Source organism: Dunckerocampus dactyliophorus, chromosome 6 (assembly GCF_027744805.1).
Source record: "Dunckerocampus dactyliophorus isolate RoL2022-P2 chromosome 6, RoL_Ddac_1.1, whole genome shotgun sequence".
NCBI classification, from domain to species: domain Eukaryota; kingdom Metazoa; phylum Chordata; class Actinopteri; order Syngnathiformes; family Syngnathidae; genus Dunckerocampus; species Dunckerocampus dactyliophorus.
Window position 1 is genome coordinate 22,829,030 of NC_072824.1, and position 26,259 is coordinate 22,855,288.

The 26,259-nt window shown below is 41.5% G+C and overlaps 3 protein-coding genes across 8 annotated transcripts in view; all 3 read left to right on the forward strand.

Annotated features, from left to right (window-relative positions):
* Nucleotides 1-11,090: 11,090 nt before the first annotated feature.
* Nucleotides 11,091-12,276, forward strand: LOC129182890 (homeobox protein MSH-C-like). The gene is given in 3 exon segments (XM_054779532.1): nucleotides 11,091-11,111; nucleotides 11,114-11,498; nucleotides 11,736-12,276. Coding segments are annotated over 3 exon segments (822 nt in total). The 3' UTR covers nucleotides 12,152-12,276.
* A 1,265-nt stretch (nucleotides 12,277-13,541) lies between these two features.
* atp5pd (ATP synthase peripheral stalk subunit d) lies at nucleotides 13,542-15,627 on the forward strand. The gene is made up of 6 exons (XM_054779392.1): nucleotides 13,542-13,559; nucleotides 14,174-14,304; nucleotides 14,656-14,752; nucleotides 14,855-14,926; nucleotides 15,146-15,208; nucleotides 15,303-15,627. The coding sequence occupies exons 2-6, from the start codon at nucleotides 14,183-14,185 to the stop codon at nucleotides 15,432-15,434; spliced, it is 486 nt and encodes a 161-aa protein (XP_054635367.1). The 5' UTR covers nucleotides 13,542-13,559; nucleotides 14,174-14,182; the 3' UTR covers nucleotides 15,435-15,627.
* Nucleotides 15,628-16,804: 1,177 nt separating this feature from the next.
* The window catches only part of pnpla6 (patatin-like phospholipase domain containing 6), a 30,276-nt gene continuing 20,821 nt past the window's right edge, over nucleotides 16,805-26,259 (forward strand). For all 6 annotated transcript variants that reach the window (XM_054778994.1, XM_054778995.1, XM_054778997.1 and 3 more), the window contains exons 1-15: nucleotides 16,805-16,898; nucleotides 21,123-21,211; nucleotides 22,072-22,125; nucleotides 22,243-22,330; nucleotides 22,409-22,491; nucleotides 22,573-22,664; nucleotides 22,745-22,885; nucleotides 23,054-23,213; nucleotides 23,768-23,848; nucleotides 24,136-24,264; nucleotides 24,455-24,535; nucleotides 24,633-24,768; nucleotides 24,854-24,916; nucleotides 25,542-25,642; nucleotides 25,721-25,900. In XM_054778994.1, the coding sequence (XP_054634969.1) occupies nucleotides 21,164-21,211; nucleotides 22,072-22,125; nucleotides 22,243-22,330; nucleotides 22,409-22,491; nucleotides 22,573-22,664; nucleotides 22,745-22,885; nucleotides 23,054-23,213; nucleotides 23,768-23,848; nucleotides 24,136-24,264; nucleotides 24,455-24,535; nucleotides 24,633-24,768; nucleotides 24,854-24,916; nucleotides 25,542-25,642; nucleotides 25,721-25,900 (1,437 nt within the window). In that variant the 5' untranslated portion in view covers nucleotides 16,805-16,898; nucleotides 21,123-21,163. The remainder of the gene's footprint in view (nucleotides 16,899-21,122; nucleotides 21,212-22,071; nucleotides 22,126-22,242; nucleotides 22,331-22,408; nucleotides 22,492-22,572; nucleotides 22,665-22,744; nucleotides 22,886-23,053; nucleotides 23,214-23,767; nucleotides 23,849-24,135; nucleotides 24,265-24,454; nucleotides 24,536-24,632; nucleotides 24,769-24,853; nucleotides 24,917-25,541; nucleotides 25,643-25,720; nucleotides 25,901-26,259) is intronic.

Below are 26,259 nucleotides of genomic sequence, written 5' to 3' on the forward strand. Positions count from 1 at the left end.
ATGTTTTTGGAATAAGTGTTGCAAAAACCTAAGGAAATAACAGGAGACATGCACAGCGACGAAGTCCCAGTCAGTATGAGGATGAGAATTCCAAAATTAGAGCAACTTTAGGGCCAGATTACTTACCAAAAAGTTTGGCCAAATTCAAGGGCATTTGACTTTAGAGGTTACACATAAATAGGTCTCAAAAGTAACTAACATTCTTTCTGTTAGTTGCTTGAGATCATGTTTATGACACTTCTTTGGTTATAGATGCTTTAAACATGTCTGAAAAAGACGGCCATGACCATGAAACAAGATAGAAATCATCTTCTTCTCGGGTGTACCACCATGAAAAACATTACTTGGCATGTTGAGGACCGATGCTCTATCTGCAGTGTGTTTGAGGGCGTGCACACACACACACACACACACACACACACACAATATCAGACTTGAAAAGAGCTTTATTGAGTGGAGTGGAGACTGGGAGTTGGTTAGGGGAGCTCACCTGCGGAGAGGAGTCTATAGCTGCATGGAAGGCTCAACAGCTGCCAGGGTTGTAAGTGTAGGCACCTAGCAGAGCCACAGAATGGGAAATGCAAGGCCCTCTTTCAATGCACTGCCACTTAGTAACAGAAGGCATGTGCCAAACTTGCAGAATGAGAATGAAAACTCCCCCTTCAGAGTTCACTAAATATCAGCAGTGACTCTCTTTTTATCTCCTTCCTCCACTCTTTCTCTTCGCTCCCCCCTACTTTACTCCATTATAATTCCTCCATAAAAGAACAATGGCTGACTGAAAGACCCCCAAACCACAGAGATATACCAACAATCGGTGGGGTAGTGTGAAAGGGGGGGTCCCGGCTGAAGTGTGGAAGCCATCAATTATTGAGGGCCTAAAGTTAACATCCCAGCAGGATATGTGCATTAGAATGCAGATATAGTCAGGCTATGGGCAGCAGATGCCAAGCGGAGCGGTCAAAAGAGCACCCAGAGCTCATGAGAGGACATATGCTATGTGGGAGACTCTCACCACAACACTTGCAAGAAACTGCAGAGTCCAAGAGTTATGGCTTCAGCATCACTTTGCGCCTGAGATAATGGATCACGTCCCAAAGTGCCACACATCAGTCGAGATATTGTCATGGATGCGGGATCTTGCCAGTGTAACAAGTGGGCCCTCCGGGTCCAAAACGCACCGTGATTCCTCCGCGTCAGTGTGTCCTAACAGGATTTTCTTCTCTTACCACATCTCCTATTCTGCACGCTCAGCAAGACTCAGCCCTCTGGGCTTCCTCACACTGCTAATTTACACCAGCCTGCAGGCTACCTTCACAGCCAGAACGGTGCAATTGTATTTTCAGGCTCATTAAGCAATAGCACAAAAAAGAGAAGCTCTGACCCCCCATCTACTTTCCCGTCCATGATATGTTCAGCAACAGAGGAAGGGGAGTGTGGAGGAGAGAGAGAAGTTAAAGAAATGGAGCTAAATTATGCTTTGGAGGCTCCACCGGGTTGTTTGTGTTTACTGTCGCGGAGGAGGGGGAGGGCGGCTACTCCCAGTTTTCTGAGAACCGGTACGGCTGCTCCATAGCGTAGCAGTCCTATTCAGGATCAACCCATGCTTGTTTATTTGAACCCTTCCCATTGTTCCCAAGACTTTGAAATTGTGATCTCAGGAAATTCAAACGCACACATTTGTTTTGACTTTTGTGGCCTGCGACATCATTGCTATAAAACAAGCTCATGTCAGCATGTACATTGGAAACTCCGTTAGCGCCCACCACGGTCAGCGTGTTTTTTGTTAACATCGAAAATGTACGCCAGAGAGTTGATTCTATACGTTTCAACTATAAAAGTGGCGTTCTTACAGTATTTCAACTGTGTAACAGAGCACATCATATCCTCAAGCATGCTGTAAGGCAGGGGTCCCCAACCACCGGGCCACTGAATTGTCCAGGAGCAATGATTAAAAAACAAACAAACAAAAAAAAACCCACTACAAATCATTTCTAAATAGCTACATCAAATTTTATGAAAAGGAATTTTTTGGAAATTTGGGCCATCTAAAAAATAATATACATTTAGAAATCCCACAGTTTTTGCATGTTTAATGCGAGCGGCGACTTGTGCTGCTGATACTGTGGGGGAATTAATAAGGGTGAGATCTGATGATCTTATTGAGCTAATGTGCACCTCTCTGAAAAACAAACTCCACGTTCGTACTGGTGGATGGTGGGTCTGTCTGAGAAGGGGTACGCATTAAAAGTGAAAGTCAGGAGGTGTTTCTTGCCTGAAGTATCGTACGTAGATAATAATCTCGTTTAGCGTCGATTTGTGGGACAACAATAATTTCAAAATGCAACTGCAATGTTTTGTGAATCAGTTAATTGAAAAGTACTTCTCTTAAAAGTAATGTTAAAATCTCATCTTGTCTCGTTCTTGTGGACCCAATCTCATGAATCGTCTTGTCTCGTGAGTGGGGTGTCTCGTGACTACCCTACTTGTATGCCAAGGTACCACTGTATAAATGACAATTAAAAAAAATACCGGCAGTGCTCCAGTACCTTTTTGCTTCTCTCTGACAGTCGACGCACTCCGTGACAAATCAACTCACAGCGACAGTAACAAAACTTTGGTCTTGTTGAGAGAACCATCTGCCAGGGCTTTGAAGCTGAACTTACCATTCAAAATACCTTTTCCTTTGTCCATTTCTACTCAGTATTTGTTCCCGCTTGTAGCTCCACATCCACCGCTGTGTTTCCTCAAACTATGGTTTGAACCAAGGGTCAAACAGGACGTGCACACGTTAATCGCTCGCCCAAAAAAATTGTGTCGTTTAAGGAAATTTCTTCCAACACGTTATCAGCGCGTTAACTTTGACATCCCTAATATATAAATATATATATCCATGCATCCACCTTTTTCCGCTTATCCGAGGTCAGGTCACGGGGGCAGCAGCCTAAGCAGGGAAACCCAGACTTCCTTCTCCCCGGCTATTTCCATATTTTTATTTCTATATCCAGCTCCTCCCGGCAGATCCCGAGGCGTTCCCATGCCAGTTTTGGGTGCAATGCTTCTCGGGTCTTCCCCAAGGCCTCTCCAAGGAGGTGTCCAGGAGGCACCCTGGCCAGATGCCTGAGCCACACCATATCACCAGAAAGCGCAATGTTTCTCGCTTCAGAAACCAATCAGAATCATTTTGATAGTTCAAGATTTACTGTAATTTAAAAACAGCAAATCCTATTGCCAGCTACAGCTTGGATGTTGAACATTATTAAAAATGATGGTAATGGTCCAGAGTTTTCCCAAGTCTGATCTAAAGTGATGAGTTTAAGACATGATGTTGTGATTGTTGTGATTCATATTTGACTTCCTTCTCCAGAGTCAAAGAAGAATATCAACAATAAATGCTTCATCAAAACCAGATGATGTTGATATGAATTTATGTAACTGCCTCCTGTCAAATCAGGAATTCATGAAGTTATAGAAAAGAGTCATATTGGTTGAACATTAGGTAGCCATTATGATTTGATTGTGTAAAAAAAGAAACAATAGGAGGCGAATGTCTACCAAATTGTTTATCAGACCACAGTTATTTAGTTGCTGGTTTTGACCGTGTTGAGATTTTAGCTGCAGAAATGAAAATTGATGCTGCTGCCATGTTTTTTTTTTTCTCTCTCTCAAATGTATGACGTCGTAGCTTTGGACCGTGGGAGCAAATGAAAATTGCGGCGACATTCTTGGGTTTGTGAATGTGACCGCAGTTAAACCTTCAGTCTTCAACCTAATTGGCCCACTCGCATTGTTTCAGAGTAAGAGAGAGGAGAATGGAATACAAATTTACCTCAGCAATGTATTTGGACTTCAGGAGAAACCATTTGAAAAAGGTCCAAAATATTTTGCTGAGGATTAACTCAACAGGCACAATCCTTTATTAAGATTAAAAGTGCATTTTTATCCCCCACTATGATTAAGCAAAATTGTTACAGGCCAGAAAAAGAAGACCTGATGAAGACGATTTGCTTCAGCCAGGCAAAAAATATTTCTAATTTCTGAGGAAGTGGCTTTGGCAGAAAATGTCAGAACCAGCATTTGAAAGCTGGACTGAATACAGTTCTTATGTCCAATGTAAGGTCAGGATAAATACCACACTGTGCAACCGGTTTTGAGCTCCTTTTCGTCCGCTTGTGAATGGGTGGAGACCAAAAATTTCAATAAAATGTGTCAATTTTAAGATGTAATGTTAATCGTAAATACCACACTGCTGTGCAACTGAATTGAACCTCTTCGTCACTTCATTGTGGATAGGTGGAGACAAAAAATGTCAATAAAATTAGACATTTTTAGCATGAAAATGTCCCAGATGTCATGTTAATGCAAACCGTTGTGGCACTCTTAATCACCAAATTCCACTCTCATTCCGCTGAATCAAGATCAGACTATTTAAGCTAGTTTAACGGTGTTCAAGCTGCAGCTTTGTGTGCCACCGTACATTACAGTACGTGTGTGTTTGCACTTCTCCTCACTCATAAACATGACATATTCGTCACAGCGCAAATCTGCCTGGACAAAAAATAAAAATGCTCAGTTTTGATGTCTGTAAAATATTACTTTCACGATATGATTATTATTGTGATTGTAGTTTGCTGTGGTGTAACTGCACCACATCACACTAACTGGGCAAAATATTCAGCCCTTATGCAAAGTTACAATCACAATAATTAACATATTTTCAAATTATATTGTTAAATGCCTTTCTATGATCTTAATAACCACATTATTGTTTTTGTAAATGCGTTTTTTAATCATATCTTGTGTAGGATAACATTATATTACCTAATGAAGTGATCGGTGAGTGTTTATTGGAAAAGGCCTTTTGTATATCATGCACTTGAAAGCATTTGCATTTATGATGCCAGCTGAAGGGAACATGCTTCCCATCAGGCTTGCACTGACCTTGAAGGATAAATCTGCTTTCAAACTCACTAACATCTTCTGACATGACATTCCCTGGCCTGCACGCTGTTTTAGAAATGTATTTCGGGAGTAAAGCTACAGCTGAGGGCAAGGGACAAAACTATAGGGGAGGAGGGAGAAATTGTATTATTAGGTGTACCAGCATCAGATGAAACTCTGTTTGAGTCTTCTCGCAGATAGAGGGGCGCCTACATGGGATGAAAACCCAAACCATGTGGGTAACAAGAGGCCCCAGTATATGTGAGGAGACAAGGAGGCTGACTTTTTTTTCTCAGATAGGAAGTGAAGCAAAGGGAGCATCAGGATTTACTCATGTTGAATCAGCATCTAGTCACTTTGCTTGATAAGAGGCATACATTTCACCTGGGGAATTATTTCTTTGTCCGCCACTTTAAATTCTTGGCATGATAGTAATATTCTGTGAAGCAGTTCCCAAACAAACAAAGCTTTTATGAGTCTGAAGTGTAGCAGTAATGTGTTGTTAGTGGGCTCTTGGGCGGGCATCAGCATTGTTCAAGTGTGGAAAAATCCAGAGAGTGACGTCAAATGTTTTCTGTATCTGTTGACACATAAAACAATTAAAAAAATAAGCCTACTAAAGACGACGTGCTACTCTTTTGCAACTTTTATTTTTGTACCTTTTTAGCATTTGTGGTTTAGATTATAAGATTATAAGACTAAACATAGTCAACCTCAGAAATAGAATAAAAAAGGTAAAGAGGGGAGGTTTTTGAATATATCACTTAGCTGCAAAAACAATATTGCGCGACAGTAGCATTTTTTAAGAGTCATCGTCATACATTCATTGTTCATTTGTGATTTTACATGTTGTAGTGAGTCATTTTCATATGATTGTGTCTTTGCACCTGGCACACATCAGAATATAGTAATAGTTCATATTTTTGGACATGCTCAACAAGTTACATTGAAGAACGTCATATGATTACACTTGCGCAATTCAACACGTCCAAGTACAATTGAAGCACAGCTCATTGGAGAGAATGAATGAATGAATGTTTCTATTTCAGACGTGTCAGAATATTACAATGCACAACACAAATAAGAAAACAGATATTCTGCAAACATACTATCCAAACACGTTGGAAAAGGAGCAGGAATAACATAAGCTCTGTCATGGTCAGTGTTGTCCCTTTGCTGCCGCCTGTCTGCCATTTTGTTGCATTGCATGCTGGCCTGGAGAGGCGGAGCTGCGGGCTGCACACCTGTATCTAATTACTCACCTGGCCTTCATATTGTTCCTTGGTCCGCGCCAGCGCACCGCTCTGATTGCTTCTCGCTTGTATTGTGTGTTACTCTCTGGTCTGCCTTCGTAGTAGTGAGTATCTCGTTTTCTCCCCACTGCTTGGCTTATTCCAGCAGCAATGCACTTAGCTTACTTGCTACTAGTATTCCTGCTTCAGTTTCAGCAGCGCCCTTAGTTCTCCTGCTAATTATTCAGCAGCACCTTGCTTTGCCTTTTGCATTTGCTGTAGTATTGTCTCCTGCTTGTATTTTTGTAGCAGCGCGTTGTGTTCACCTTTTGGTGTTTCCCCTGCTTTTTCCGGTTTTGTGGACTTTTGGCATTTTTGTGCTTCTGTAAACCTTTTTCCTCCTGTGGAGGTTATTTTTGTATTAAACATTTTTGTTCACATCCGACGTGTTGTCTCTGCATCCTGAGATCCAAATACCAGCTCATGCCGTATTGTGACAGAACAATCTGGCCACTATGGATCCCACAGAGCTCGAACACTTCCGGTCCGCCTCGTCACACCAAAGGCAATTAGTCAGCAACCATGAAAAGTCCAAAGAAATCATGGAAGCCATTGCCGCCTTGTCGGCTAATGTGGGGGCGTTGGACCAGCGCCTCGAACCAGCGCCTTGACCAGCGCATTCACTCACACATTTTCGGAGGGGCCTACACCTCCGCTTGGTGCAGTGATCCCAAGCTTACCACCCACGACCGACCACGCGGTCAAGCCTAGTCGCGAGCCCAACATTCCTCATCCCCCACGCTTCTCACGAGAGTTGGTGTCGTGCGAGAAGTTCCTCCACCAGTGCTCACTCGTATTCGACCAACAGCCAGGGACCTTCGGTCCAGATCAATCCATGATGAAGTGGCCTTCATCATGAGTTTGCTAACACACAAAGCTGCTGCTTGGTCTATAGCAGTCAGCAAGGCTAAACCTGCCACGCACACCTCCCTCACGTTATTTTTATCTGAGACGAAGAAGGATTTTGATCACCCCATAAGGGGAAGAGAAGCAGGAAGTCGACTTCTCAATATCAGCTGCCTTTTCGATTGACTTTAGGGTTTTGGTGGCTGAGAGTGCGTACAATGAGGTCGCCTTGCGGGGTATCTTTCATAAAGCCCTCAACGTCCGTATCAGAGATGAACTGGCGGTACGAGATGATACCACGTCTTTAGACGGATTTTTTGATCTCGCTACCTGTCTGGGTAACTGGCTTCAGGAGCGAGATCATGAACACTCCGAGGAGGAGAGACTTGCCGCCGCAGAGCCGAGCATCCGGCTGAGAGCGGCTCCGGTGTGTTCGACGGCTCCATGGACCCAGTGGCAGGATCAACCGAGGTGCCCATGCAGCTGGGTGGACGGCACCTGACCTCAACTGAGACTCATCTCATCTTTGCCGACTCTACCTTTGCCTCTACTGCGGCGTACCGGACGACCAGATTGCCAAGTGTCCTGCTAGACCGGCTCGCTGACCTGAATCAGCTCCTGAAAGTGGTATCAAGAGCTTGCCATTATCGGTACAGGATCGTCATGGCTCTGGGGAGCGATCTACCTCCTCTAACTCTGTAAGAGTTTACGCATCACTGCTTTAATTGACTCTGGGGCTGATGACAGTTTCCTGGACTCTGGGTGTGTTGAGAAACATGGGTTTCTGAAGAATCACCCCCCCAGCCCCAACAAAGTGCTTTTCGTTGGTGGACGCCTCCTGGCGGTAGTCACTCATCAGACCGAGTTGTTAGTGCTTCGTTTATCGGATAATCACCACAAATCTATCAGGTTCTTCATTATTCCGTCTCAGTCCGCACCCATCACGTTGGGGTTAACCTGGTTGAGATTGCATAACCCAGAATTTGTTTGGAATAAGACTCGTATTACTAACTGGAGCTTCTTTTGTTATTCCAATTGCCTACGTTCAGCAGTGCTCGAGAGCCCGGTAGTTGTAGCTGCTATGGAGCTACTCGCTAATGTTTCATTACCTAATGCTAGGCTTTATAACATGTCTGGTCCTGAACAACAAGCTTTGAAAGACTATATTTCCTCTTCTCTGGTAGCAGGCCTTATCCGTCCCTCCTCGTCGCCCTTAGGGTCTGGGTTTTTCTTTGTAGAAAAGAAAGACAAATGGTTGTGCCCATGCATAGACTATCGAGGACTCAATGGGATCATGGTCAGGAACCGTTACCCTTTGCCCCTTATAGATTTCGCTTTTGCCACGTTACATTCCGCTAGGATATTTACTAAACTGGACCTATGTAACGCTTACCACCTGGCACGGATAAAGGAGGGGGATGAGTGGAAAACCGAATTCAACACGCCCTTAGGGCACTTTGAATATCTTGTCATGCCCTTTGGCCTTACTATCGCGCCAGTCTCATCAACAGTGTAGTTAGGGATATGCTGAATCATTTCTGTTTCGTGTAGTATTCTTGCTTCAGTTTCAGCAGCGCCTTATGTTTTTTCTCCCTGCTTGAGTTTCAGCAGCGCCCTTAGTTCTCCTGCTAATTATTCAGCAGCACCTTGCTTTGCCTTTTGCATTTAGTATCGTTTCCTGCTTGTATTTTTGTAGCAGCGCGTTGTGTTCACCTTTTTGGCGTATGCCCTGCGTCTTTTGGCTTTGTGGACTTTTGGCAGTTTTGTGTTTCTGTGTACCTTTATCCTCCTGTGGAGGTTATTTTTGTATTAAACATTTTTGTTCACATCTGTCACATGTTCACATTTGTTCACATGTTGTCTCCGCATCCTGGGATCCAAATACCGGCTCATGCCGTATTGTGACAAGCTCATCCAGTCCTACCTTTTCTCCCTTCGCTTTCTATTTTGTATATAAAACAAAAACTAAACAAACAGCAAAGTGTGAACGCTCCCAATGTTTTTCAGCCCCTTCCTCGTCACTGTAAACTGCAAAAACGTGTGTTTATACTAGTTTTTTAACTGAATCATGCTTGAACATTGCCCAGTCTACATGACTCAGCAATTACTGACAGTTTGTTCACTTCCTGAGTTTGAATGTTAAATAACAAATGCATAAATAAAGAGATCAAAGATAAATGAATGTAAACATAAAAATATTTCTGGAACAATCGTTACTGCCATTAAGGTTCTGAAATCAACGACTAACTAAATCAGTACTTTGAACGCTGACTATCCCAATATCCATGCTCAATGCAGTGCCCGATGATATACTTGGAGGACAATTGTTGAAGTGGAGCTGCACGTACATAGTTTTTTCTCCCTGAGGTATCTCTTCCTTTGAGACCCAGCCGAGCCTGGCGCCTGCATAACACAACTTGTCTGGCTTATTAAATAGTCGGAGCTGGGAGAAAAAGAAAGGGCCTGTTGCTTCTCAGCCGAGGCCATTGTGAAGGCAGAAAGGATGGTGACAGCCCTTTAATTGCTCTGATGCTGCATGTTTGACCCAATCAGGACACCTCATCACTCTCTATAGACGTGTTTAAGTTGATTTTCACTTTGAAAGGGAGCTTTATATACTGGACTTGATTTTCTTAATCAGAAGTATATGTTTCCTGAAAAATAAAGACATACTTTTATTCCCACAGTGGGCACCTTATGCTATCCACTTCTGCACGTATCTGATGGCTTTGCTATAGACATGATTGTGTTCAGTTGTTACTCAGCTTACCATAGAACAGTGCTGCTGATGGATGTAAAGCGGGTGTGTCCAAAATGAATGTTCCACTGAAGGCCACATACTGAAAAATCAAAGGATATTGGGATTGTTTTGATATTTTAAATTATTTAAATAGGTTAAAATCACCTCATGAAGATATGTTTAGTTAGAGTATAGATAAGTTATATACAGTATATGTAAAGAGCCGTTGTGTGAATACACGTTGGTAAACACCTTAAGGGTCGTGCTGGACATCGTGTTGGCAGTGCTGGTTTTTAGCTCAACGGCTAACGCTTTCGACTCTCATTCTGCGGGCCTTGGTTCGAGCCCAGGGTAGAACACGGGGCTGGCCTAGCCAGGCCGGTTACATATATTTAAAGAAAAACAGCCTACATGTCAGCTATGTTATTTGTGACGAAGTGTATTATTTTCATTTGTGTTTTTGTATTAACATTTCAGCTTGTTCTCGTTACATTATGCCTTTCTGCTTCTTTTTCAACTTTTGATGTTGTTTTAATTTTTTTCTTGTTTAATTGTACTTTTAGAATAAGCCTTCGGCCAATAAAACACAAGCTACGAGCCACAAATCGCCCCCGGGATGCACTTTGGACACCCCCAATGTAGACTGTCTATAGCAAGGGTGTAGTTTTTCCAGCGAGGGACGCATATAAAAGAATTAAGTGTGCCGAGGCCACTTTGATACATTTTGTACATTAAAGATGCTAAAATCAAGCTACTGCATCTGAACAAAAACATGAACATCTTAGCTTTGTGTTATCGCTGGCTAAGCAAATTAGTGTAATATATCTAAATAATAATAAATTCATTTCATTTTTACAACAGTAAATAAAATTTAAAATAAATAAATAACATGCTGTCGGCCAAAATATCCCCGGGCTGCACTTTGGCCACCTCTGGTCTAGAGAATCCTTCCCACTGGTTAATTACGCTAAAATTGGTTCAAGCTACTTTGTGAGGGGCATGAATGGCCTCTCGCAGCATGGGGTCTGTATGATGAACTACTCCTTCCTTTCAAAGGGCTCTTGATGTTTTCTTAGAAGGCTGTAGGCCAATCAAAACCGCGCCTTGACCCCCAAATTACCAAGCTGATTGGTGGGGCTGAAGAGTGGGAACACACCCCTTTCTCTTATAGACACTCCTGGCCTTTGCGTAAAAGTTAAAGTGTGAGATGCGCATCGGTCAGCGAGCGTATCATCCCACTCCTTTCCTCCTCGCGGGCCACCAGGAGGTGCATGGCCCCATCGCCTTGCTTTCTACGATGAATCCAGCACAGGACTCGCTGTCCCAAGACGCCAAAGTGCTTCATCCAAAGGAGGAGACAGACACCGAGGCTCACGAGGACGTGAAGACTACGGAGAAAGAACACGATCACCATAGGCGCTTCCTCCCGTTCAGCGTCGAGTCTTTGATTTCCAAGAAGAGCACCTGTCGGACTTCTTTCCCTGCGTGCGACTCGGCTGTGCTTGTGCATAATCCCGTGGCGGGGAAGAGCGCGCACTTCTCACCGAGGACTTTTTACGCAGAGGCCGTTTGCAGCAGCAGCAGCAGCAGCAGCAGCTCCGCGGAGGACAGCAGTCCGAACTTCGGCGATAAAGAGCAGAGCACTTGGTTCCAGACGAACTCCTTCTCTACTAACTCTCGTAAGTACTCTCCAGAATGTCAATACTACAACACTGTTAATAATAACAATGACAGGTTCGCACATACAAATATGTATCTATAGAAATGGCACGTTGGTTTTGCGTTTCAGTAAAGCACACATTTATTCACATCCTAACACATAGGCTCATTTTTCTTGGTGAAATTACATGCATTGTTTTGAATTTACTGCATTCGCCTCATAAAACCATATTTAAATAATTGCCTTTGTTTCCCAGGTAGCTCAAGTCCAACTCAGTGTACTTTACGGAAACACAAAAACAACAGGAAACCTCGCACGCCCTTCACTACCTCTCAGCTGCTGGCCCTGGAGCGCAAGTTCCGTCAGAAGCAGTACCTCTCCATCGCCGAGAGAGCCGAGTTCTCCAGCTCCCTCAACTTGACGGAGACCCAGGTGAAGATCTGGTTCCAGAACCGCAGAGCCAAGGCCAAGAGACTTCAGGAAGCCGAGCTGGAAAAGTTTAAACTGGCCTCCAAGCCCGTCCTGTCCGCCTTTGCCTTGCCTTTCCCCCTCAATGCGCACATGCAGGGCTCTCCAGCATGGGCGCCCTCGAACCCCTTTCCCAGGCCCAGTCTACCGGTCCCGGGACTCTTTGGTGGACCTGTCACTTACGGGATGTACTATTTGTCTTAGTATTGCTGTGTGCATTCACGAGAAATTCATGTTTTCTGAACATGGTTGAAAAACACTTAAAGGCACAATAGGTGTTTTCCAAATTGGAAAATACTTATTATTTTTATACTTCGAAATTTTGATAAATGTTCTTACCTCCAAAACAAAAAATAATCTTATAGCATTCTGCAGGATTAGGAAGAGAAGCTGCTTCTACGACTTTGGATTCACAATCTTGAAATACAAATATTAAAGTCAGGTTATTTATCAGCAATAAAAAGCAAGTAGCATGTCTTAAAGTCAGTGCTTGCAGTCTTACGTCTCATCAGGAACATAGTTTTTTTTGCCAGCAAATTTATATCATAAAAATCATGTGTATCAGACTCATGACTCACATTGTGGCCTTTTTTGCTATGATAAATAGAGTTGCTGTGCATGTAAGTAAAAAAGGTAGCGTAAAGTCCTGCAATCTCACAGCAGGAAATGTGTATTTATTGAATATCATTTCTATCTGTACTGTGTACATCTCTTTATGAAATCTATAATAACGTGTTAATAAACGTATAAAGCTGAATGGTTTTGTGTTTTAATATATTTGTCATTATTAAACATGCAGTATATTTCTTTTCAAGGGCTGGCCTTTGCTTCACCTTAAAATTATTTTGAAAGCAAAAGGTAACACATGTCAGTTTTTCAACTATTACAAAATTCTGCATTGTATGGAATCATCTATTAGCTATTTGCACACTTTGCCTTTAAAAAATGTGCATCTTTCTCACAGGCAAAATCTTTAGACGCATATAAATTTGAGCAAGATGATGTCGAAATTATACAAAAACAAAACTTTTAACACCAGAATATATTATTATTATTATTATTATTATTATTATTATTATTATTATTATTTATTCATACCTATAATTGTATTACAGTAATTCTAAATGGGTTTCCACATTTACCTAACAAAGAAGTTAGAAATATAGCAAGAAAATCACACACGGCAATAAAATTTACATGTACATGTAGTAGTGCTATTTACAATATTCAACAGCATACATAAATATCCGAATATGGAATTGCGGTATTTACCTTTTAATGTACTTGTACACAGCAATTGATAACAAAGTACTGTATTCTATTGATTTATGTAATGCTTATTCTGATTTATAAACTAGAGTTTAATTTTGAAAATATGTCATAAAACACTTCATCTGCAAGGACAAGTCATTTAAATGACTTTTCCTTCTTAGGCAAAAAATAGAAATAGGCGTGGAGAGCTTCTTCTTGTGTGTTGGTGAGAACGCTGTGTTGTAGTTGCTCCATCTGGCCAGCAGAGGACGATAACTCATTCATTACAGATACAGACCTGCTTCATTAGAAGAAGAAGTACTTCCGCTTTTCGGTTGTCAGACTCTTTGGACTCAGCGAGGTAAGTGCACAAGAGCGGCTGGCTACTGAATTGAATAGCGATATTTGATTTAAATAGAGAGGGTGTCTGCAAATGTAATTGTTGCATTCTCATAGGTGAGGTTATAGTGGGTCGTTCTTTGCTGAAATTTGAACTTTAGAAAAGGTCTTCTCTGACCTTGGCTTGTAAGCTAACAATGCTAGCTAGCAAGCTAGCTTGTAGTTAGTTTTGCACCTAATTTCAATTCCATGTCAAAGACGACGTTAGAAATGTGGTATGGATGTAAATGTACTGATTTTTCATTTAACATTGCGTTTTGCCTTTTAATTCCAAAATTATAAGGCCGCATCTATCGCTATGCTGACGTCAACTAGCTCATTGGTGTAGTATTTTGACGAACACACTTGTGCTGAACAATTGTAATTGTCAACTCTGAATGGAGCATTGTAAAGTGCACATTGTGACTGTTAGTGTTTAAACGTGATGGTCAAATTTAGTATTTCTGATACTTCAATCTTAACTGCAGTAGTCTGCAGCATGATGGCAACATACAGTATGTACAGGTTGTAGTCAATTTCATTAACTGCAACTGGCCTGAAAGGTTTTTGATGTGCTAAATTTCTTGTATCTTTCAGATTGTCAGGATGGCAAGCCGCCGTTTTGCCCTGAAGACCCTCGACTGGGTGGCATTTGCTGAGCGCGTTCCACCCAACCAGAGGGGCATGTTCAATGCCCTGAAGACCCGCAGTGATGCTATTGCCGCCAAGTCAGTTACACACCAAGAACATACTTGACACATACTGTTTAATGATAGGCAGATTATGTGTTTTGTTTCCTGTTAAGGTGAAAATTACAATATAAACATATTATTAACCAACAAAATGTGGCAACTAAGAAGCTAATGACTATGTGGTGCACACACAAGGATTGAATGCATTACTTTATTCTAAGCGTAGCTAGTTTTAATGTTTGTGCAAACACTCCTCACACTTTTTTTTTTTTTTTTTTTTTTTTTTACCCAACATCTTATGACCAATTTTCATGCCTCTCCTCGACAACAAATATGCATGTTCATACATATGCCCACATTTAAATTGTCATTTGAATTTATTCCTAGACTATCCTCCCTGCCAGAGTCGCCACCTGCCATTGACTGGAGCTACTACAGAAGCACTGTGGCCAAAGCTGGGCTGGTTGATGAGTTTGAAAAGAAGGTAAATTGGCATGCTTTCTCATCTGGAACACTTGATTTTTCCCAGTTTTATTATTGTAACAATTCATCTTGTTTTTTTTTGTTTTTTTTGTTTTTTTTATAGTTCAAAGCCTTGCAGATCGCTGCACCTGTTGATACAGAGACAAGCGCCATCAATGCCCAGGAGGTCAAGGCTGTAAGTGGTTTACATCAAAAGACACATGCACTAAAAATCCGCCTACTCTATTGGAAAAGGTGTTAATTACGATAAGTGTGTGTTGTATTGTCCTGGGATCCCAACTTTTGCGTAAACTGTAAACAAAAGCAATGAGTTTGGCAGATTCTTGTCAAACTAGTCAAAGTTCTGTGACATGCTCTTGTTTTCTAATCATTTCCAATTATTCGACTCTGGCAGAACGCAGATGCCACAGAGTACGTGGAAAGCTCAAAGACCCGTGTCGCTGAGTATGAAAAAGAGGTGAGAATAGTTGCATTAGCTGCTAAAATCCATAGTGTCCTGAATAAATCCTTCAGATATAATCCTACTAATCATGTCTCTCGTTTGCTCACAGTTGGAAAAGTTTAAGAATATGATCCCCTTCGACCAGATGACTATCGAAGATCTCAATAAAGTCTTCCCTGAGACCAAGTTGGACATGGTCAAATATCCATATTGGCCCCACAAGCCCATTGCTGACCTGTAATTCTATAAGACACTCACCTCACATTAAAAAATATTATTTTAAATGGAAGAAATTTAGTATATTTGTGTGTGCGTGTGCGTGTGATCTTGACTTACACCTTTGCATAGTTAGCAGTATTAAAATTAAAACCAAGTATTGTCTGATGTCTAAACGATGCCTTTGTAATGTTACCCCATTTTTGATTAAATTAGACAATGTGAAAACAATTCCTAATTCAATTATTCAGTTTTGATTGCCCAATTGGAATCATGGTAAAGTAACAGTCCACTCAAATGTTATGCCTTGTGACAAAAACCTAAAACGTCAGACGTTATCCAAACACTAACATAGGAAGCTTCCCTTTTGTAATAGGACAACGCAGATGTCAGTAATTGTCTTTGTGACCCAATTGCTAAACGACAGAACCTACTGTATAAATCAACAGTCATTGGAGAATGAGGTTATATTTGCGTAGTTATGGTTGCGATCATTGACATACAGTATATACGTAGACGCATTGAGTGGGTTTGCCCACTGCTGAGATACGTCAACGTCTACGCTATTTGGTTGTGTCAAGGCTGCACTGTAAATAAATAGAAGTGAAAGTACTTACTTTCATAAAGCGCCTTTCTACAAAGAAATTTAAGTTAATGCTTCTCATTTATGTGTGTGTTCACACACACATGCCAATAATGTACTTGGGAAACGAGCACCAAAAACAATGTATTTGATCTTCTCAGATGGCTAAGATAAAAACTTTATTGAACCCACATAGGAGTCATTCACATTACATTAGCTGGAGAGCACCAAGTAGTGCCGAAAAACTATACACAGTAAATACTGTATATAGTTATATATAGTAGTTTTAATGCAATATACTTTAACATTTATATATATATATATATATATATATATATATATATATATATATATATATATACATACGCATACACTGTGTATAGTTTTTCGGCACTACTTTGTGCTCTATGGCTCATGTGATGTGAGTTAATAAAGTTGTTATCTTAGCTATTTTAGAAGATCAAATGCATTGTTTTTGGTACCTGTTTCCCAAGTATATTAGTGCGTGTATAATAATGTAATGTATAAAGTAAATTAACTATAAAAGTATACTTTCATAAAGCGCCTTTCTACAAATGTAAGTTAATGCCTCGTTTATACATACAAATGTACTTAGAAGTACATTACTTGTATACATTTACAGCGCAACCTTGACACATCCAATATGGCGGCGACGTTGACGTACGGCTCAGCGCTCGATGCTGCGCTGTCTACGTATATATGGCTATGGTTGCGATGTCCTACCTCTTCCCTATCCTCGCGTTGTGATTGGTCCCCCGTAGTGTAACCTCTGGATTGTTGATTGGCTTAACGTTTTGCGGAAGACTAAGGGAGGAGTTTCGTAAAATGTGTGTTAGTTGGGTTATTTGACAGTCACTGACAGAAAACCGGAGTCCATCAGCTCAGGTAAACAGACATTAATAACATTACGTTCTAAATTCGTTTCAAATTGCCATTTTTAATTTGAGGCATACAATTGACGTAGAGTTTTCGACGAGTGTTTACGAGAAACGAACGGTGCAAAGTAACTCACCGTCCAAGTGTGAATAACGGTAGTGTTTACCTGAATACCTAATAGGTGTAAAAAGGAAAGGGGATACTGTGACGCATGCGATAATGTAGTAGCATCGATATAGTTGTGGAGTTCTATATGCTTACTAAATTAAGCCTTATTGGACCGCTATCAGTGGCATCGACCGCTAGCTTATGTTGTCAGGGCTATGCTGTCCTTACAAATGGAACAGCCAGGTGCCCTCTGCCCTAAATGTAAGCAAGTGTTGCCCGGTGTTTGGATTTTCCAATGCACGAACATCACAAGTGAACGATCGAAGCACTGATTCGCGTCTCACCTTCTGACCTGAGCACATTCAGTGTTCCTAACCTATTTTTGAGCTGGTTAGCAAGAAGCTAACATTGCTAATTTGCAGTTGCTAAATATAGCATGACTGTTGTTTTTTCATACTGGCGATTTCTATGGAGTGCATTTGTTGTATTAGTTCTGCTGTTCATGAAACAAAACCAAACACTCATGGCCACGAAGCGGTGAGTAGGACAGGGGGTGCAAAACATGCTAAAGTATTTTGGCTAGAGGAAATGAGCCAACACCTTCTTTTGCTGGGTTCTTTGCTAGGCTATGCACACTGGGTTTGTTTAACTTTTGCTGCCATCTGATCCAACCACAAGACTATTTACCTGTAACGTGTCATGACATGCACTTAATGTTATGTGCTGTTCGTACAAGCCTGCACCAGGACAGGTAGAGTCCCAGTTGAAGCCCAGTCACATGCAAACACTTCATCCAACCTACTACACCACATAACAAATCCAATTTCCCCGAGTTTGTATCATGTCACACAATCCTGTTTGTGATGAGGTCTTCTCTGGACAGTGCTGTCAACACACACTTTGTTGTTCATAGAGAACAATAGATGTTGGCTTTTGTGGAGGGAGGCATTGCTTGGAGGCCAGAGGCTGGCTCTTACCTCATCTCTGGGGGGCAACAGACCCATGTTTTTCTTGCAGTGCTATTAGCACATACACTGCAAAGTTTAGCTAATACTCTTATCTGGATGGTCATAGTTTTAGTGCACCAGAGTCAGAACAGAAGACTTAACCCAAAGCCCAAAACAAACATCATGTTTAAATACAATAGAAAGTGTACATTGTTTGGATCATGGCTGCTCAATTTTCCCAAAAAGATAACTATTATAATGGCTGCTGTTGACTTCCATTAACTGACTTTTGTTGTCATTTGTTTTCAGCACAAGCTCTCTTAGATTTCTTGACTAAGGGGCAGAGCTTATATCGCGTACAGATATAGTACAGCAAGTATACTAAAAACAATAAGAGTCAATTACTGTATGGATATCATTGGAATTGGTATTGAAGCGGACAGATAATGAGATATAATGGCTGACAGATGAAGCTTCCCCCTTCTTGCTCTCTCTCTATTGCAGCAGCATCCTGTTCTGTTGTTTTGTCACTGCGTCTTACTTCATGCAACATGAGACTCCCCTTGCAGCCTGTCGTTAATTCAATTTCATCTCTATACAGCCGTTCAGTGACATTTCAGCCATCCACTGATGATAAAGATCAAGCAGCAGAAGTGCACCAGTCTCCCCCCATCATGTGTCTAACGTCAGTGTTGACAAGCTAACCCTGGGCTGGATTTGGGCCGCAACATCTTTACAGTGGGAAACAATGTCAATTCGATATGACTCTGACCTAAGCTAGCAATTTGGCTTTTTATTTGTCCACAGACACAGGCTTATTGTCTCACCCACACCACATATGCCTGCATCAGCTAACTCGGGGCGCTGGTATGTAGCAGGCTGGATGAACATCCATAATAATTGCTTAAGAGAGTAACAGAGGTTATTGGCTGCCCCCAGGAAAGATCCATTGCAGTACCAAGGGGAAAGGTTATTGCTAACCAGACACCAAAGTCTGTTTTTTACTACTTTGTTTCCATCAAAGAATCAAGATGAAGGCATTATCATTAATAGAAGTACCTTTATTCTGGTGAGTCAGTAGATCATCCCATAGGGAGGTGAATGGAGTGGGATACCTTCTGGATGGGTTTATTATCTGTTATCTGAAATGGTGCCTGTGTTTCATGTGTGGGACAAAAGACTGGCTCAGTGTCCAGTGGCTCCTGCTGGTGCTGCAGGATGCAATCATTTGACTCTTCTATATTCCTTGCTCTCATTGAAGGGATTTGAACCTGGGATTAACTTGTTTTTTTATAGCATCGTGTTAGGAATACAGTCCTGTCATCAGCTCTGAAACTCTTCCCCAAGGCTGTTCTTCTCTTGATTGTCCATAGCATGGTTTGCAAATGTTCAAACACTACTTTATCAGCAGCACATTTCCCCATTGTTTCAATGCACAAAGAACATAAGGAAGAGATATCATAAAACATCTAAAGTTGAACTGTTTTGGCATGCTGATTAATGTTTGAGTGGTTAACATTCATTCATTCATTTTCTATGCCGCTAATCCTCATTAGGGTCGCGAGTATGTTTGAGGCTATCCCAGCTGACCGTGTGCAGGAGGCGGAGTACACCAAGGACTGGTTGCCAGCCAATCGCAGGGCACATTTAGACAAACAACCTTTCACGCTAACATTCATACCTATGGACAATTTAGAGTCTGCAATTAACCTAACATGCGTGTTTTTGGAATGTGGGAGGAAACCGGAGTACCTGGAGAAAACCCATGCATGCACGGGCAGAATTTGCAAACTCCACACAGAGCTATCCAGCGGAGATTCAAACGCAAATCTTCTGACTGTGGCCAAGATGCCTTGGTTTAAATTTAGAAATGTTTTTTTCCATGAGAAACAAACAAAAACTTCAAGTTTTGTTATGAATCCATTCCAAAGGGTCCGTTGACTCTGCAATGAACAACAGAGACAACCGGTGATGACATCATAGAAGGGCATTGGAGCTGGGGGACAATTACGCATGCACTCCATCTGCACCGATTTCTTTAATTTTGGGATATCGGCGATTGGCCGATCCTTACATATGAAACCGATCTTATGTACGTCCGAAAAAGGTCTGAAAGTCAGCCAATGTCCCCTTCTGCTCAGCCAGACTGACAGCTAGAAATCAAGCCTAAAGCTAAAGCTAGCCTGGCAGCAGCCTGCTGTTAGCGCTAAAGAGCAGTGAAAAGAGCAAAGCTACTGTAAATGAGGATTTCAGGATGTCTGCTGTGGTCGTGGAAGTTTGATGTAAATAAAGGACTGGGGCCATGGCTGCAGGAGGCACGTTTATTCATATACACAGCTCGTCTCTTTAGCAACACTCAAGAGAACTTCTCAACACACACAACACACTTCCGGCCTTCAAAATAAGAGCTATGTGTGCCAGATTCTGTTTATTTGTGCTAAGAAAATAAGGGTGTCATAAAAAAATAACTTACTGTACTGTGAGGAAAATGATGGCGTTCATGGCATTGGCTGAGCAGCCATTTTTGGTCACTTGTGCACTTAATTTTTGGTAAGAGGCTCAAATCAGGTGTGCAGTGTCACCAGTTGTGAAAGTCTTCTTTGTTTTTAAAATGTGAAAAATCAAAGATTAAAGGAACTGACATAATTTAGTAGTTTGGACAGCAGTTTTCCATACTTTTCATTTATATTTATGACAACTACCTCTTTTGGAGTTAAAACAAGTTTGTTTTGCTTCACGGGTATTGTTCAATGTTCAACAAAATAAGATTTGAACATTGAAGGCGTATACTGTCAGTTATTAAAAAAAACCTTGGTATTGGCCAGAAAATTGTAATCGGTGCACCCCTATTTTCTTCTACTTGTATTATGTCTCTGTCCATGCTGTACAGAGCAGTAAGGACAAAGGCATGTGTAACATTTTCCTGTGCTGCAATCATTTTTATGTATCATCACACTTTTCCTCTTTGCCATCACTGGAACCTTCTGTGTCACACAAAGCCAAAGAAAAATCAAAACACACTTAACCAGAGTTCATCCTTAAGTATGAGCTATAGTGACACACTTTGTGTTGATATCAGTCTGGTTTTTGTGGGACTTTCAAGGCAAATTACCTGAAAACTGTATGGCCTGTACGTTTACGTGCACTAAAACAGTTTTTTCCTGTGTTTTTGTTCAAGTGGCCGTTTATGGACCATCCCTATGAAGAAACAAGGTTACAATGGGACAGAGTACCTCGGAACAAGAGGTCCAAACAGACGACCCCGAGGTTGGTTTATTCGTTTTTTGCAGCAGCTCTGGAAAATGGGTTGGCCATGAGGATGACAGACTTAGTTACTTTTGTCCAGGGAACTGCAGCACTATTGAATGGATGACCATTCTCTCAATGCCAAATATATTTTTAGGGTGCACATGCTGACTTTGTACTTTCACCATCTGCCAGCACCACACCACACCACTCCCATACCGCCAGAAGCCAGCTTTGGCATTTGCTCATCCTGTGCTCCTCACAGACTTATCAATATTCCCTGATAACAGGCATGTCGACTCATTGACTGGAATGCGAAAAACCCATTATCCCCCCCGTTCCACAGATCTGATGGCAAACCCCAAAACAAACATGTTTATCTTAGTGGCTAGATCTGCCAACTCTCTGTGCTGCTTCTTTTTCAGTTAAGATGTGCTTTGTTTGATGTGACAGACTTTAATAGATAAATGTATCCTTATAGGGAGAGAAAAGAATTAACTCTAATATAGTAGGCTTCCTTTAAGCTCTTGTTAAGCTGATTATTTTTGCTTTTTACTGTTTTGCTCACGCCAGAAGGCAAGCTTAATGTATTAAGAAGATATCTTGGTGTGAGTATATTCTCTTTGAATGTAGACAGTATTCATCCTATTTGCGCATCATTAATGTTACATAACACTGAACAGGAGCAGAGGCCTGGCACCATGGGTGATACTATTTTATTCATAGTTAAGTTTCCGAGACGTCCCCTTTGATCAAAATTCCAGCTTCTTGGGAAATCGTCTGTTACATAAAAATGTCACATCATTCTTTGTAAAACTAATATGTTTGACTCCTGTGTTACTTTTAATTTGTAATATTCCTCCTTTTATTTATTACTTAAGGTCGAGTTTGATGAAATCAAGACATTTGTGGAGGAGGAACTTCAGACCAGCATGGTAAGTGATGACAGTTACACAGTCAAGTTCAGCAGTTAGTATGTCATAAATTGCATTTGATGTCTTCATATATTTAGCAGAGTTTAAGTCTCAAATTTTGAGGTTTTTTTTCTTCAGATGATGGGGATTTTAATTGGCGCTGGTGTTGCCATAGTCCTCATTGCCATTCTCATCTTCTTCATCCTGCGAAGGATCCAACTTCGAAGTCAGTGGTTTATTCTTCCCAAGCATATTGCTCGTAGGTGTTTCTGTTGTTTTAAGATGGTTGTTTTGTTGTTGACAGACCTAGAAGCACAGGAGGCTCCCAAGTACCGCTTTCGAAAGAGGGACAAAGTCATGTTCTATGGGCGAAAGATCATGCGTAAAGTAAGTGTAGCTCTCAGGAATTCACACCACCCTGTTGAAAAGTTTTTGCTCCCCCTTTGTCACATGAATGTTTCTCAACAGGTCTCCCAGTCTACCTCTTCCCTGGTGGGTACTTCCTCCTCCTCTAGGCCACGCCTGAAAAAGAAGCAGAAGATGCTCAACATTGCCAAAAAGTACACCAAGAAAGATCAGTCTCACCAGCCCCTACGCCGCTCATCTTCTTATTTCACAACCTAAAATGTCCCCTTTGCAGGATTCTGCGCTTTAAGAAGGAAGTGCCTACTCTGCAGGCGAAAGAACCCCCTCCCTCTGTACTGGAGGCAGACCTTACAGAGTTTGATGTGGCCAACTCTCACCTTCCGTCTGAGGTGCTGTACATGCTGAAAAATGTCCGGTAGGTTGTGCACAAGAATTGATTTGCACAAGTTACGCCTCCTCCTTAGTATGCTTAAGCTTTGTGAGTCATGTCTTCTTGAATGAATACACCTAAAGCCGTGGTTGGTCATTTACTGCTTTGGAAGACGTGTATTTTCATATAAGTGAACTCTTTCTTTCATTGCAGAGTGCTGGGCCATTTTGAGAAGCCCCTCTTCCTGGAGTTGTGCAAGCACATGGTGTTTGTGCAGTTCCAACAAGGGGAGTACGTCTTCAGGCCAGGCCAGCCGGACAGCAGCATCTACGTGGTTCAAGATGGAAAACTAGAATTGTGCCTTACAGGAGTGGTAAGCAATTTTTGCATTTTCTTAAATTCCAGGTTATACCAAAGAGTATTTTGTTTCACACTGTTTTTGCACCCTTCTGCAAGGGTGCAAACCACACAGCTAGACACACAGAAACAGCCTATTGGTCAGTGGAGAATTGTCATTTCTGCATAGCAAGAGGATTTGAACGGGGAAAACGCAAAACGTCTGTCAGTCTTTAATTTACTCTTTCGCATTCAAATGATGTATTGATTTCATTGGTGGGTTACACTGTGGTCACACTGGTATCATGCCATTTACATAATGGAATGAACTATGCATACATGAGCCAGACCAGTGTTTACCGTGCCAAACTCATCCGTGGTGAGCTGTACAGTACCGCTTGTTGTAAAGCGTAAGCGTTATAGTACTGTATGTCTGTTTAAAAACTAGGTGCGTGGTTAATGTGTTAATTCACCACAGTTTGGAATTAGAGGGTTGTGGCAGACTTCGTTTCAGCTCAGACGTTATTGCTAAAGCTGCATCAAATGTTTTGGATATTCATTGATTCACTCTTGCTCACGTTTGTCCCTCAGGATGGCAAAGAAAGTGTGGTGAAGGAGGTTTTCCCAGGAGACAGTGTGCACAGCCTCCTCAGCATCCTGGATGTCATCACAGTAGGTTACTCACATTTGTCTGACAGGCACATGTATGGGCATGTACACAGAGGCAATCATGCATAAAAGTTTCACCATAAGACATAAAAAAAGGATGGGCATCTTCCTGCTTTAAACTCCTTTCCAATTCCACCATTTGCTAAGTGATTCTCTGTTGGTTATTTTTTTTGTTAGTTGTAATAAAATCCTTTTTGACCTCCTACATGTTTTAATCATAAAATATGTTTGTTAATTGTATTTTACTCTTTCTTAGATGCGTTTTCCTTTTTTTTTTCCCCTCTGTCCAGGGCCACCAGAAGCCTTACAGAACAGTGTCAGCACGGGCTGCTGAGGTTTCTACTGTTCTGCGTTTGCCAGTAGAGGCCTTCCTCTCTATATTTGAGAAGTACCCTGAGAGCCTGGTGCGGGTAGTACAGGTTAGGTTTGTTCTGTCATTGTCATTACTTTTAGTTTGGGTTCCTATTTTTTAGCTGTGCTTAATTCCCAAATTTGTATGCAGGTTTGTCATGGATCCAATTTGAGATCTTTTGATGTGTGCAACAAATGTATGACTTCATACAGCAGATGTGGTTTGGATAAAATCATCTGTCAACTTCCACCTTCCAGATTATTATGGTTCGTCTCCAAAGAGTAACAGTCTTAGCCCTGCATAACTACCTGGGCCTTACAAATGAGCTCTTTAGTCATGTGAGTTCATCAACACACACACAGGTGGTGTACACGTGAATGTAGGTACTAGCTTCCTGTATGTTTTAAATCCTTTGTCACATGTACTTTTGGACAGGAATTGCATCCCTCACGTCAGCCGCCTCCTTCTCCCCACCCAACCCGCACCAGTCCCATCCGCCACGGCAAGCGCTTTGGCAGCTTGACAGTGCCTGAGGAGTATCGAGAAGCTGCCATAAAAGGTGATATGGCAGGTAAGGAAAAACAACCTGAAGCTTTGAAGTATATTACAATGTGAAATATTGAGACAATTACTCTTGAATTACAAATTTCATTCAGGAGATCAAGGGAAAGATGGAGCAACTCTTAGCAGGACCATCTCCATGCCTGTAGATATTGCTGGTGAGGCCTTTCCCTGTTTTTTTAGAGCACAATTGTTCAAATGCCCGACTAGAAATGCCTGTGACAAAACAGATTTTTTGGGGGGGATTAATTAACATAAACAGATATGGATATGACGAGAAATAAACAATTATGATAATTTGTCTAGCCATCCTACTAAACATTGATAATCATTTGCTGTTACCATGCCAACCGTATTTCCACAAACCCCAGAAGGCAACACAGCACTCTGTAGCCCTTCCCTTCTGACAAAATGTCTAAAGCAGTACACATCTTCTGCTGACCCTTCCCTTATGCCCTCAAACTCAGTGCAGTTTCAGTGCAGTTTCAGTGTCAGCCAAATGATCTGCATGCTTGGCAGTGCATATTTGTGCCTTGAGTGTTGACTGTTCCCTCAGCGCTCATGTTTCAACTCACACCATCATGAGACTTAAAGTACTGCACAGTATATTCCAAATATTTGTGAAAATGTTTGCGGACATGGGATGTCATTTTAAATGGTGTAACAACCTGAAGTTGTCAGCATATTTGTACTACATGATTCATAGCTAAGCACATAGCTCGGTCCAAATCATAGTTCATAATCATGGATGGCATTAAAAATGGTTTATTTCTGTCTTTGCAGGTATGCAGAAAAGTCTGAAATCAGACTTTGACATGGCATATGAAAGGGGACGGATCTCTGTTTCTGCAGAAGACGGCAGCACTCCACCTAACTTTACTCGGGTCAGTTTGGAGCAAACTGTTTGATGACCAGCGATATAACATTGACTATATTTATACTTTATTCTTCTACATTGTTAGTCTGTTTCCCAGGATCAGAGGGAGAGGAAGGTGACGGTGGATGAGGTTCCCTCAGGGATTTACCTGTATCCAGAGGAAGAGGCAGGAGTGGATAATATTTTCACAACTGTATCCTGTCGCTCTAGTTCAGCATTGTTTGAAGAAGCTCAGAAGGAGGTCCTAAAGCTCATGAGAATTGAGGTAAGTATCAGTATTATGTACAGTAGTAATTTCCCATCGAACACTAGAGATAATTGGATATTGATGAGATATACAAATCATCCATTTTCAAGGGACTGACCCAGTTCTTGGTAAGGTCGCTGTTGTGCCATATTTTCTCCACTTTGATGACTGTTTTCATTGTGGATCATGACACCATACCACTACTATATTTAATGTTGTTGGCAGTGTTTCCCTCCCAAAGTAAGGATTTCAATTGCAGTATGCATTTCCAATTGTTAGTTCAGGTGTCCTTGAGCGTGCATGGGAGTTTGCCCAACCAGTCTACATGTGCTTTGTGGACTTGCAGAAGGGATTTGACCATGTTCCTCAAGGAATAT

Bases quoted from the DNA above. Each gene is read 5' to 3' on its own strand.
- atp5pd (XM_054779392.1), top strand. From the start codon at position 14,183: ATGGCAAGCCGCCGTTTTGCCCTGAAGACCCTCGACTGGGTGGCATTT. The intron at 14,927-15,145 runs GTAAGTGGTTTA...CGACTCTGGCAG, and splicing joins ATGCCCAGGAGGTCAAGGCT to AACGCAGATGCCACAGAGTA. The intron at 15,209-15,302 runs GTGAGAATAGTT...GTTTGCTCACAG, and splicing joins TCGCTGAGTATGAAAAAGAG to TTGGAAAAGTTTAAGAATAT.